The sequence below is a fragment of the Trifolium pratense genome, linkage group LG2 (assembly GCF_020283565.1).
Source record: "Trifolium pratense cultivar HEN17-A07 linkage group LG2, ARS_RC_1.1, whole genome shotgun sequence".
NCBI lineage: Eukaryota > Viridiplantae > Streptophyta > Magnoliopsida > Fabales > Fabaceae > Trifolium > Trifolium pratense.
Genome location: NC_060060.1, coordinates 9,506,267 through 9,520,092, shown reverse-complemented (window position 1 = coordinate 9,520,092; position 13,826 = coordinate 9,506,267). Strand labels below are relative to the sequence as shown.

At 33.0% G+C, this 13,826-nt stretch overlaps 2 protein-coding genes across 2 annotated transcripts; both read right to left on the bottom strand.

Annotated features, from left to right (window-relative positions):
- Positions 1-1,829: 1,829 nt before the first annotated feature.
- On the bottom strand, positions 1,830-7,649 carry LOC123905809 (fructose-1,6-bisphosphatase, cytosolic). Its single transcript, XM_045955543.1, has 12 exons — positions 7,315-7,649; positions 6,199-6,246; positions 5,545-5,619; positions 5,404-5,465; positions 5,054-5,120; positions 4,670-4,783; positions 4,469-4,555; positions 3,475-3,545; positions 3,324-3,389; positions 2,875-2,961; positions 2,658-2,733; positions 1,830-2,079 (listed from the first exon to the last, which is right to left on the bottom strand). Exons 1-12 carry the CDS (start codon positions 7,471-7,473, stop codon positions 1,969-1,971), a joined length of 1,023 nt encoding a protein of 340 aa, XP_045811499.1. The 5' UTR covers positions 7,474-7,649; the 3' UTR covers positions 1,830-1,968.
- Positions 7,650-10,296: 2,647 nt separating this feature from the next.
- On the bottom strand, positions 10,297-13,255 carry LOC123904129. Its single transcript, XM_045953823.1, has 7 exons — positions 13,202-13,255; positions 12,091-12,413; positions 11,868-12,000; positions 11,367-11,771; positions 10,875-11,243; positions 10,654-10,728; positions 10,297-10,554 (listed from the first exon to the last, which is right to left on the bottom strand). Exons 2-7 carry the CDS (start codon positions 12,411-12,413, stop codon positions 10,297-10,299), a joined length of 1,563 nt encoding a protein of 520 aa, XP_045809779.1. The 5' UTR covers positions 13,202-13,255.
- Positions 13,256-13,826: the final 571 nt, after the last annotated feature.

The following is a 13,826-nucleotide window of genomic DNA, read 5'->3' as shown; positions in this document are numbered from 1 at the left end:
GGTACTTGTAATGCAGAGTTTGACCGCAAGGTAAGTAAAGTTTGGTCAAAAATTGTTCTCACCATAAATTGAACTTAACTTCTTCTGAACGATTCGTTTTAGGGAGTGTCCATTAACTATTTGAACCCAATTTTGACACTAGCTTTTTGTGCAAATTAACTTCTAGTCTAAATCTTTTAAATTTATTTGCCGGCTGCACATTTTTTTTAAACCCTCTAGTTCTCAAGAGAAGGGAGCTCTAGTAATGTAGAATTTGGTGTTGAGGTAAGTCAAATTTGGTTAATAATTGTTCTTACTAGGAATTGAACTTGGATTCTCTCTAATGATTCATCTTAGCGAGAGTTCATTAACCACCCAATTTTGATACTAACTTTTTGTGCAAATTAACTTCTAGTCTAAATCATTTAAATTTTATGCTTTCTCAACACCAAACATAATACTTCAAGCATGTTTGTGATGTGTTGTTTGTGCTTTATAATCTTGTGCTTTATCTCAACATTGAGCACTTTTCATCTTTTAAATTCAGTTCCTCAAATTCTCCCAATATCAAATTGGTTTACTTACAACCAGAACAAATGCATCTAAAAACAAGTTGAGTAAATCCAAAGGAACATTGACATTGTTTTGCACAAGATCTTGGTATCAGTTAGCAATTTCAAAATATACAAAGCTTGCTATACTACATCTGTTGATACCATTGTCATTTGAAATTTGACTCCACACTCTCAGTAATTCCTTTTTTCTCACTCTCACTACCCCATGCTTCTATTATACATGCATGATTCAACATATTAAGCACATAATCAACAATTTCTATATAATTAACAAATTAAACAGAGACAGAAGAGATTAGATTCAACATTTGCATAGAATAGAAGTCAACCTCACCATAATCTAATAAATATATCATCACAACAAATTTTTTTTGTATACAATGAGCTGGGGATCGAACCCAGAACCTATAACATACTACCCAAACCCCTCACCACTAGACCAATTCTAATGGCTTAATAATTAACAAATTAAGCAAATAGAGATAAAATAGATTAGATTCAATATTTGCTAGAATAGAAGTCAAACCAACGATTTTTGGTCCCTATAGTTTATCATAATTTTGTTTTTAGTCCTTGAAATTTTTTTTCGCACTTTTTAGTCCCTGAAGTTTTTTCCATCAGTATTTTTAGTCCCTACTTTCAATCAAACTCTTGTATACTTTCACACTTTTTTAATGGTTTTTTGTATTGATGTTTCTAATATTATAAGAACATCTCCGATAAAAATTTAGAATTTTTTAACGTAAGATAAATTATTTATGAATTTTTATGTGCAAAAAACAAAAAACTTCATATTTAATTTATCTTTTGTTAAAAAAATTTAAAGTATGGACAAAAAACCAGGAAAAAACTTCAAGGACTAAAAAGTGCGAAAAAAATCTTTAGAGACTAAAAACAAAATTTTGAAAAACTATAAGAAAAAAAAACATATTTAACCCATCTTATAATCTAACAACAAATAGTTATATCGCTTCATAAAGGTGTTAATGCCACTTAAGATGTGCGATTCTGTCACATTCACATATGTTGAAAACTCACCAATTTTGTGATTTCTGATTCCTTTTGAGAGTTGAGTTTGCACCGATGACAAACAACATGATCATTTTTTTCTTTTTGAGAATACTACATGATCATTTTAATGAGAACTCTTACGCAATTTTATAATTGTAGTAGTTGTCATTAAAATGATCACGTAGTTCATTGCTTATAATTAAACTACGTTTTTTTAATCTAATGTTGTTTATCCATTAATAAACTACAACCAAGGCAAGCAAGCACATCAACAAGTTTTCTTATAACATATACATGATAAGAGGTAAACAAGTTTTAATTGTTATAGGCACTTGTTAGCCTAACAATTGCATAAATGCTTGCAAGTAGTGAAAAACAGAAGGAAGCTTTTTTCAGGTTCCTCTTATTTGCCCTCTTCTGCAGCATAAAGAGCTTTGATTTCCTCGATATCATCATAGCTACCAAGAAATATGGGAGATCTTTCATGCAACTTTGTTGGAACTAAATCAAGTGCCTGAAAGATAGAAGATTTATTAGTTCATTAGCAAAATGATGCCTTCATAATACGTTAAAAACCATAGAGCTAAAGTAATTTCCTCACACATCAGCGAAATGAGTTTTAGGGTTCGTTTGATTTGTAAAACGTAAGTACTGAACAAAATAACAAATGATAGAACAAACTTTTAAAGTGTTGAACAATTTTTTGTCTTGTACGATGTTTGCTAGACAAAAGATAGTTTTGGTATTTTAGACAGCTTCTTGAGACAAAAAGTTGTCATGTGGTTTACCGAGGAACAAAAATTTCAGTTTTTGTCCAATTCCTTGCCCTCCAATTTATCTAGTCTCAGAATTTTTTTAAAATCTAACACAGTATAACTTGAGTTGTCTGTCATGACCAATCGCTTATTTTTTAGAAGATCAAATGCATTCTTAAGGAATAAAAAAAAAAAGGCTCATTAGGCATTTACTAATAAAGTTAAATGAGTTATGCAAACAACACTCTTTAACACTCCTTTCATCACACTCTAACACTCCTTTGTCCTTTCAAAAAATATAATGAATTTTAAGAATTGCCAAATAAAGATACATTACCCTTTCCTTGCCGGTGAAAGCCTGTCCTCCTGCCTGTTCCATCAAGAAGGACATTGGGAAGACTTCATACAATACACTGCATAAAAGAGGTTAAGTTAAGAAATAATACTTCATGATAAAATCACAGTTTTTTTTTTTTCCGTCTAGAAGTATACTTCCTCGCGCATGTGTTGTGAGAAAATAAGCTCACAAAATGCAGAAGTTGAATTTGACATACCGAAGTTTTCCATTTGGACTCTTTTTGTCAGCAGGGTACAAAAATGTACCTCCATAAAGCAATGTACGATGAACATCAGCTACCATGCTGTTGATGTACAAAAATATCATACATTGAAAAATGATGTTAAAACTTAAATAAACTTATTCTGAAGAAGCAACAGAATATGAATAGAAATTGCGAAGTAAAAGATATTAGTGTTCTATTTGATGTAAGTTGAATACAAGTTAATTTCATGGGAAGTGCATGTTTTGATTGACAATGATTTGGCAGAATCAGTGTGTCACTGTAATTTTGGCAAAAGCTACCCTTCAACAAAATCATTGTGCCACTGTGATTGTGTTAAACCCACTGCGTATCCAAAAATGTACTAAACCAACTATGAAGAGGATCGAAACAAGGAAAATAAACAAAATTAGACTCCTCCGAGGGTATAGAATCTGTAATACCTTCCGATATATCTTAGAGACTTTGCTGGTGAACCATCAGTTGGGAATTTGCATTTCTCCACATAACTGAAGTAAAAAAACGGATTACAACATTATCATATTTGCACTTTAGTGCTTGAAAATATTATAACATTACTGAATTCATACGTACGAGGCAGTAGGGCCATCCCAATTCTTGGCATTCCCTTCATTCACTGAATAAATCTTGCCTTTCTTTGGAATCTGCACAGAGAACAACACACCAAACCATTAACATAAATGGTGTAGATATACATGTCTTTATACTCTATATGAATAATACACTAAGTTTACATTAAAAATAGGTAAATATGAATAGAGATAAGAGGTGAAGTTCTGAGGATATCTAAAGACACTTTGTACAACATAATTCCTAATTGTAAAGGGTTTAAGCATGAAAGACTATACCAGAAAGAAAAAGATAAAAAAAGAAAAACTTGTATTTACAAACATATATTGATACTTGAAGGAGAACAGATCATGTCAATCATCTTTCATTTTCAGACTCAATCATACAAGTAGTTATTAAATATTATCCGCCATTCGCCGTGGACCACATAGTTGAGAAGTCAACAAATAAGGAAAATTCCATGGTGGACCACTTTAATAGGTGGTCCATCGTGGGCCGATACATGAAGATCGTTAGAAATTCCAACGATGACAGACCGATGTAGAACCTCACAGTCCTCCTTGTCCTTACAGTTGAGACAGTGATTTGATCGGAGCTGGTTCAACAAAAACAGAAAAACAAACATGCATGCCTCAAAACTCAACACATATTCGTTTATCCTTATTTTGTGGAAGTAACACAGATCAGGCCATTGTGTCAGCTGTAAGGACGAGGAGGACCACAAACTTTTACTTCCAAGAAGCATCATTGATTATTGTTTGAGTTTCAGGTGATTTTTAAGTACTCCTTTATCGTGGACCTATCAAGGTGGTCCATCGTAGAATCCACCTCAAAATAACTTGAGCAAATTTGTATGGCAGTAATGCCTGATCCATCACATAGAAAATTAAGAAGGTCCTGACTTTCATAAGAACTGAATAGGCAGGTGGGAGGGAGAGAACATCAAGAGAGAATAACATAATTTATAATATTGATACGTAAGTTAGCAGCGTAATACCTTAATATCAGGGTGAGTTAAGATGAACTCGCCAAGAGAAGGGTCAAGGGTGAAACCATTAACACCACTGCCAGTGGTTATCACAAACTGCAAATCAATAGATCTCAAATTGTCATGGAGTAATTAAGCATTGTAATTTCAGAATTAAGACATAAAAAGTCGTGAGCAATGAACAAGGATACAAGTTTATTAATATTATACCGTGCAAGAGCTTCCATACATGCAATAACCAGCTGCCAACATGTTCTTCCCTGGTTGCAGAACATCTTCTATGATTGGTTCATGGTTATCATTCATCATATAAATCCCAAAAATCTACAAAAAGCTCAATTGACACCACCAATATCCAGTTAGTATGGAATATCAATTCTTGTACACATAACAATAACAACAATAAAAACAGTATTAATAGCAGTAGTAATAGAACAAATATACGAAGCACCGACACGGGACATAACACTGATACATCGGCACTTCAACTAATTTTAAAAAATGAAAGTGAGTGAATGTCACCACGTGTCTGAATTGTCGGTGCTACATAGGAACAAATTGCAAGAAAAATTGAGTAGGGAATAGTGATCACACAGTTCCAATGGAAACACCACAATCAATGTTGGAGGAGCCATCCAATGGATCAAAAACAACACAATACCTGAATCATAAAAAATGGAAGTTCATATTAACTAACCAGACCTAAAAATCAAAGTTAAACTTCTCCATAAAAGGGTTTAAACTGTGGACATCATGTCGCGATATGATTCTTGATAACCTGAAAATTATAATTATAGATGCATATTGTAATTCAATCAATCTTGATTACAACAGCACCTAATGGCTACAATGCAACCGCAACAAAATCGCCACTGCAATTTAAAACCTTCTAAGAGAGTATATAGGAAAAATGGACAATACTAAAGAAAGAGAGAGTGAACAACTTTCCACGCAGTGAAGGCTGCACAAATATTGCATCCTCATCTTCTTCAGAGACCAAGATGCTCTGTTAAAACATTGTTACCATCATCAAAAGCCAATAAACTCAGTTCTTCAATTCATAGTCAAAATGATTAATCACTTACAGTTCTACCACTGCTTATCAAAGCCTTGCAGAACACCTCATTGGAAAGAACATCCAGCTTCTTCTGTTCTTCACCCTTCACTCCAAACAATAAACAAACATAAAGAAAAATTTAAAATTATAAATAACACAACTTGTTATGGTGTGTTTGGTTTCACTAGCAAGTAAGTGTCCAAATTGATTTCTTCTCAGTTTTGTCAATTGTAGATCGCAAATTCCACTACACTGCAGTTCTATAGTTCTATAGCCGCTATTTGACATTACTGTTTCATCTCTTAACATTGAGTTTAGTAAGATACTGACTTTTGATTACTATCATCAATGAAAAGTGATTTTATATCCAAACTTCCATTTGACTAACCATCTTGAAAAAGTAGTATTTGCTCTAAATTGTAAATTGTACACCAAGTTCTGTGTCAAATTTAATTCTAGAGTAAAAATATTTATCCATACACTATTTCAATGCAAACTTAATTTTAATCATATCAATTTTATAAAATCAAGTTCTTTAAAAATCACTTTCTGTGTACCCTCATCCAACCACAAATAAAGTTATTTTCACTTTTTAAGATAAAAATGTACCAACCATGTTCTTTTTTCCTGCTGTAATAAATACTGACATTTTTAATCATAAGTTTGTTTGGGAAAAACTTGCCTGAACATTGGTTTCTCCAGCAAGTCCAATGAGCTTAGCAAGACCAGCCTGCACATATAACAAAATCTCATAATATATAATATCATCATCAACACCAGATTAATATATAAATTGCAGATGTAATCACAGTTTCATTATTGAAATTTGAAACATAAATGTCACAATCAAGACTTTGAAAATTTGGTGTGGTTGCTACATTCAAGTTATTCATATCTGTGTATCTGCAATCAATTGTGATTGCATCAGCCATATTTGACTTTAATAAAGCAGCTATGGTATTCAAAAAATTAAAACACTTTTTGATGTCTCTTCAACTGCAATTAGTCTGTGGACCTTCCGATCATAGTTCTAAATTGTGGTCCGCAACTGCAATACAAAAGATTTTGTAGGGACAAAAATTGATCTTGAATAAATTGGTTTTGTAAAATTAAGTATAGTTAAGAGTGAGTTGAATGTGAAATAACTTGTGTTTGGATATATTTACGTAAAAGTGGATTGAACAGTAAAATTAAGCTGTAAAAGTCACAATTTCAGTCAAAAATTACAAATCCTGTCTTCAAAATAGAATCAAATTCTTTATACAAAATCAATTTACTCAAGAACATCCAAACACGTCAAAAAACCAATTCTCCCCCTCCAAAATCAATAATAGTAATATTGACTCCTCCAAAATTGAAACCAAACATACATTTAGTAGTCGCCACAATCACATCGCAGGTGCAATTGATTCGAAATGTTAGCACAACTTATACCACTTCTAATGTCTCCACTCTCCACAACCATAAGTGTGGCCGTAATATCATATATATTTAATCATATTCTCCGCAATATCAAAGATTACAACGCTAACAACCAAATAAAACATCATGGATAACAATATTACTCCCTCTAATCTTTATTATAAGAAAAAGTTTGCTATTTAGATTCATAGAATATTTTGAATACGAACCAGATACATCAAACATTCTAAATCTCGTCTCATAGAAGTGATAGAGGTCTCATATTTAGTGTCTGACACGCCTCGAATAAAATCATGTTATGTGAAGTAAAACTAAGGAAAACCAAAGTAAAAAGAAGTTTGGGAGAAGAGATGAGAAATTAGTAGAGAGTGAGAACCTTGTTAACAGCAGAGCAAACGAATTTGCAGCCAAGAACAATGTGACTGAGCAAGATGGTGAAATCACCGCGTGATTCAGGGTACTTAGACTGTTCGTTCAAAACGAAACGTGTTATGGTCATCAAATCTGTGCGTTGTGCATCTGCGCTGTGGTCCATTCTCAAAAATCTTCGATTCAATCAAAATGAATAATAACTTTCCAATTCTAACCTATGACTATGATGATGATGATGATGATGATGAAGTGAATGAATGAATCGTAACTGACTGAACCCAATCAACTACGTACGTACCAAACTCATCAGATATATACATGTCATCGCTTATATACTGCTATTTAAGATTTTTTGTTAGTTGGTAGGAATATTGTATATATTTTGCGGCGGGTGGAATTTTTAGCTACTAGATTATTAGACAAAAACTAAAAGGAAGTTTAGCATCTACGTCACTTAGCAGCAACAATTCGTAGGCAAATCATATTATATATGCATGAGCCGAGTTTGAAACTCGGACACTCCAAAAAAAAGTCATTAGACTACCACACACAAAAAAAAAGTTAAGCGTGTAGCCGTTAGTTTAGCTCAATTGACTCGGACATCCTATTATATATGTAAGGGTCAGTGTTTGAAACAAATACTCTACTAATTCATGAAATTTCTATTTAGTAGATTACAAAAAAGTTTATGATGTTTCATAATTGACAAATATCGATATTATAGCAATTTTTTTTTATATAAATTTAAATTAAAATCTTGCGATTGTTAATATGAGTTTAAGTGACATTTGTCACTTTGTCTAAAACAAAGAAAAAAAATTAGATGAGTTGAATTCAAGACTCGTTGTCAGGGAATCGGATAGACCTATTTACTCATAGTGCTTTGTTGAGGACAATTTTTTTAGGACATTGATCTCTTTTATTTTTTCTCGAAATCAGAAGGGACTAATTTGGGCTAAAAATGTGGGAGTCTTTTTAAGAAATTTTATATTGTCAATTAATCATAACCATCAAATCAATAAGAATATTTTAATATTACATTAATCACTTTTAAATTCATACATATGATTGTATTGGATCCAAAGTGAAAAACTTGTATGAAATTCTAAAAATTAAATTTGAAATGATTGAAATATTAAATGATCAATTTTTTTTTTACTTTTCACCACTAGTTTTATCTGATTTTAAGGTCAGTTTTGACATCAACTAGTTCCAGACTTACAGTCTCATCCCGATCACAGTTGCGGGGATCGAACCGTGATCCTCCTACCAAGTTCAACGCCAATCACCACTTAACTAACTAACGATTGATATTAAATGATCAATTAGTCTTTTAACATTTTGTCTACAAGTCAATATAGTCCATTGTAAAAAATAATATCAAATTATTTCTTAATTTTTATACTACTCACACAAAATGTAAAGGATCTAATTGGGTCATTACTCATTATTTTTTTATTTTTTTGGTACATTGGGTCATTACTCTTTGAACCATAGTAATATAATACTTTATCAATATTCATTGGTTTTTTAATCCATTTATAAAATTTTAAATTGACCAAAATTTGGGGGAAAATGGATATTACTATCCAAATTCCAAACATACCCACCCAAAAAAAATATTTTCTAGTTTGTAGTAGTAGTAGTAGTAGGATAAAGTGTGGGAGGGACCATAGAAGTAGAATGTGAGGAGAAGGGGGATATGGTGGGGTTCAAAGGTTTTGGGTGATGAGAGAAGAAGGAGAAAGGGATGGGGCTATCTGCGTGATATAATGACACGTGGCGTCCATACAATCAAATACCCATTCGTGGCTGTTGCGTCAGACGGATAACGATTTTCGTCTTTTTGCTTTGGATTGTGTGGCACTTTCATTTCTGTTTTCGAGGTAAGTTAACGGTTACGTTATTCTTAAGATTTTTTCTTTTCTTTTTTTAATATTTCTTTGGATAATACTAAAATAAAAAATGTTTTTGAGCAACTTGTACTACCGGTTATCAGGTAAAAGGAAATTAAAATGCAATGATATGGCTAATGGTAATTGCTGTGTGTTAGAGATGCTGTGTGTTAGAGAGCATGACCCTAACACCCCTTATACTACTATTACTATTCAGATTTCCATTCTCTTCAATTTTTTCTCATGTTTTTTTTTTTTTAATTTAAGGGTTGATAAATTACAAAGAATAAAAAGGAGAGAAAATCAACTCTTAATTTAGAAAAATTAGAGAAAACATGAGGATAAATTGGAAATAATCAAAATCCTTATTATTCATATATACAAGTGGAATGTTATTTATTTTTAAGGTCTTGTTAACGCTCCAGACACTCTTTAAAAATTTTAGTTAAAAAAATTATTTATTTAAAAAGTTAAATATTTTTATTTTAAATGTATTAACTTTACATTTTTCGTAATTTGTTTTAAAACTTATTATTTAAAGTACTTGAAGAGTGTCTTGAGAGTTGAGAGCACTCGCACTACAAGAAAACATGCATTTACTGAGGGCCAAAGGCCCTCAGTAATGCACAAATTTCGTCTAAAATGCATGCATTACTGACGGCCTTGGGCCCTCTGTAATTAGCTCGCCAGTAATGGTTACTGACGGCCCAGGACCGTCAATAACGTTACTGACGGCCTGGAGCCGTCAATAATACACACCGGTCAATTCAAAAGGCCACGCATTTGTGACGGCCTGGAGCCGTCAGTATGGCATGTTCTTTTCATACATTGTGACGGCCTGGAGCCGTCAGTAATGTTGAACGGTTTAAAAAAAAATTAATAATTTAATTATTTAAAAATTAGTATTTGATTTTTAAATAATTAAATTATTAATTTTTTTTTTAAAAAATTAATATTAAAATTAAAATTTAATAAAAAGCATAATAAAAATACTTAACATAAGCATAATTAAATATAATGATAATATTGTCATTACAAAAAGAAAACAATTAAACAAATAATAATCAACAACAGATTATTAAAATTACACATCAACGTTGGTCAGGCGGCTGATATAGTGGTCGCTTCCCCTTGCCAGTGTCTGTTGGCTGACGCGACCTTCCTCGGCCTCGGCCTCGGCCTCTACCTTCCTCGTGTATTATGACTCCGGGGAGTGACGTTCGCGAAGGAGGTCGTGCCACAGGCCTATGAACGAAGTTAATTGGGGCTTGATTTGGGAAGAAGTTGCCTTGGGGTTGATTTGGGTTTTCATGTGGGATTATGAAGTCTTGTTGTGGATTTAATGATCTCTGGTATTCGGTGAAAGCAGTTTGTTGATTATTTCTACCGCTTCCGCCACTACTGCTTCCACTTGTTTGCCCAGTAGGATCAAAAAATTGTAAATGAACTGGTTCATTAAGCATCTGACTCATATCCTCTATGCTCATACTCAGTACTGGATCACCCTCTCGGTACTCCGGCAGCTGATTCAAATTAACCATGCTACTCAAATCCGGTCGATATTCTTGTTCACCGGCATTTTGATTTTGTCGTGCCGAAGCCTGAGATGATGATCCAACCCCCCCCCCCCCGCCGGCGCCCTCTGCTGTGCAAAGAATTCCTGCAATACATGTTGGACCCGTATGTCCACCCGGTCATCAAATGATGCTTCGAACTCATCGCGGAATTCTTCTCTATACGTGGCCCTCATTCGCGCTTCATACTCATCATCGATTTCCTCTCTTTGAGTTGGACGAGAGCGTCCTGTACTCGATGAAGATGAAGATGTGTAAGTGACATCTCTCAAACCAGTTGGGTCACTTGCATATAGAGAAGATGTACACCCAGCAGCGAATTTGCGACCTCGAATCGCACCACCAGCATTCTTAACAAAAGCCAACGACATCTTGTTTCGACGAACATCCTCATTATCTCGCCTATGAGGTGGTAGTCGTAGTTGGCTTGCATTATATTCTTCAACCCAAATTTGCGTCAACCTCTACAATAAATTAAAAAAAATTTATAATTAATTAATTATAATGTTTAGATATAATTATATAATGTTTAAAAAATAATGTTATACGAAATAAATAATAAATAATATATATAATTAAATACTTACCGACACTTCTTGCGCCCTTGCCCCCGTCCACTCACCGGAATCTGCATACCGGTGCATCATGTCATTCATCTCCATAAAGGTGGGTGGACGACCAAATTGTTGGATGAACTCAAGACGAAGCGTTCCGGCAGATTTAGACCCTCCAGAGTGTACGCACGCACGATTGGCTTCATCAGTATTTCTGTTGGCTTTGTTCTTTATACACTTTGCAATATACTCTTCCTCTTCCCATCTGCGGCAGAGCATAGGGTATGAATTGCCAGCGAGCCAAAGTGGTGGTTTTGAAGGATCCTTTTTAATCTTTTTCCGCGCTTCAAAAAGTAAGGTCGACAGACGCTTGGTGGCTTTTTTGTTGAATATACGCTCAATAGCCGCTGTGTGGTGATTCAGCCAAGTTACTTGCGACTACGAAAAATAAAGAAAAATTGTTAATAAATTAGTAAATATATGTTTAGTAACAAAATTGATTGGATAAAAAAGTAATTATAAATAAAAACGTACCCTGAAGCCATTCCAAAATTGTTGATATCCACGCTCATCTGCCCTGACCTCCGTCCAGTTGAGATATGGAGCCTGGAATTTGGATTTCAATGCATTATTGATTGCCTTATTCGCCGGATTTTGGGGTTGCAAACTGCACAATATATATATATTAGTTAAGAATAATTATCATATATATCCAATTAATTTATTAAACACAAATTCTTAATAATAATTAACTTACTCTGTGGCGGTATATGGCATGATGATGGGTCTACCATGCCGGTCAATCAACAATTCATTTTGAGGAGCTAAAAGTGCAATATCGGCTATTTCCTCGTCCTCGTGGTCATCATCGTCGTCGTAGGAGTCGTACTCCTCTTCCACACCGTCTACGGTTCGAGACTTGGGCATACCCTCCAACCATCGATTCCGAACAACGCGGCGGGGTAAAGCACGTCTACGTGGAGCGCGTCCGCGTCCGCGTCCGACACCCGGTGCTGGTGGAATATCATCAATGTCATCATCGACATTGTCATCATCAAAATTTTCTTCATCTGGATTCATCTATAATAAAAAAATATATGATAAATATATTTATATAATTAAGAAATACATGACAAATATATATATAATTAAGAAATACATGACAAATATATATATATAATTATTGGGGAACAACAACGGGCTGAAAAACACTGCTTGAAGCACGATTTTGATTCACGGGAACAGTCGTGGAACATCCTTCGCCATGACTTGACCAAACCCAATAATTAGGTTGGAATCCCTTTTTATATAAATGAGACCTAATTTCATCTTCGCTCTGTATTCTTGTACATCGACAAAGTACACACGGACATCTAATTCCCCCTTCACGTATCACAATGTCATTATATTTTACTGTATTGATAAACATTTCGACCCCTATTTTAAATTCCTCTTTAACCCGGCCCCTCTTTCCAGGATTATGTCTATCGTACATCCAATTACGATTGCTAAAATCCATATCTGTGTAGTTTAATTAATATATAATTAGATCGATATATGTATTAAATTTATTACTTTATTTTTCAAAAGTATTTTGGACATATATATATGTCTACTCAACAATAACATATAAACTTTTAACATTTTATTTTTAAAGTTTATGGTTTATTAAATCTAAAAAATACTAAGTTTTTTAGTTGACAAAACTACCGACTTTTTAACATATATATTATAATTTTTTAAAATATAATTGTTTTTCTTTTTTTAAATACATAGTAATAATAAAATGCTAGTAACTATTTCTAAGTGTACGGTAAAAATAAAACTATCACTAAATATTATAAATTAAAATTACATATATTACTTACTTGGGTGCCGGGTAGAGTCTTACTTGGCGCGCGCTCCTAACCACAAACTCCGCTCCTAACCCACGACCTCCGATGACCACGAGAATTTGCTAATAAAAATTGTAAATAACAAATTATTAGAACATATACATTTAAATAACAAAGTAAAAATTTTAACTTTAAAAGTAAAACACAAACACTTACCACTTTTTAGATGGAGATATGAAAATTACATCACTTTTTTAAAAATACACAGTTAAAAAATTTCTTTTATAAATTTTTTTTAAAAAAATTTCGTTTTTTTAAAAAATAATATAAATATACTGTTTTTTTGAAAAAAAAATACTTATTTAAAAAAAATAATTCTGTTTTCGAAATAAACAAAATTAAATATATTTTTTTAATTTTTTTTACAAAAACAATAACTTTTATACATAGTGATAAGAAAATATTAGTAATAAATTACAAAGTATTAATTAATAACTATTACTAAGTATACGATAAAAAAAAACTATCACTATATAAATTAAAATTACGTTACTTACTTGGGTGCCGAGTAGATTCTTACTTGGCGCGCACCTAGCCCACGAACTCCGCTCCTCACGAGAATAAGACTTGCTATTAAAAATGGTAAAACACAAATATT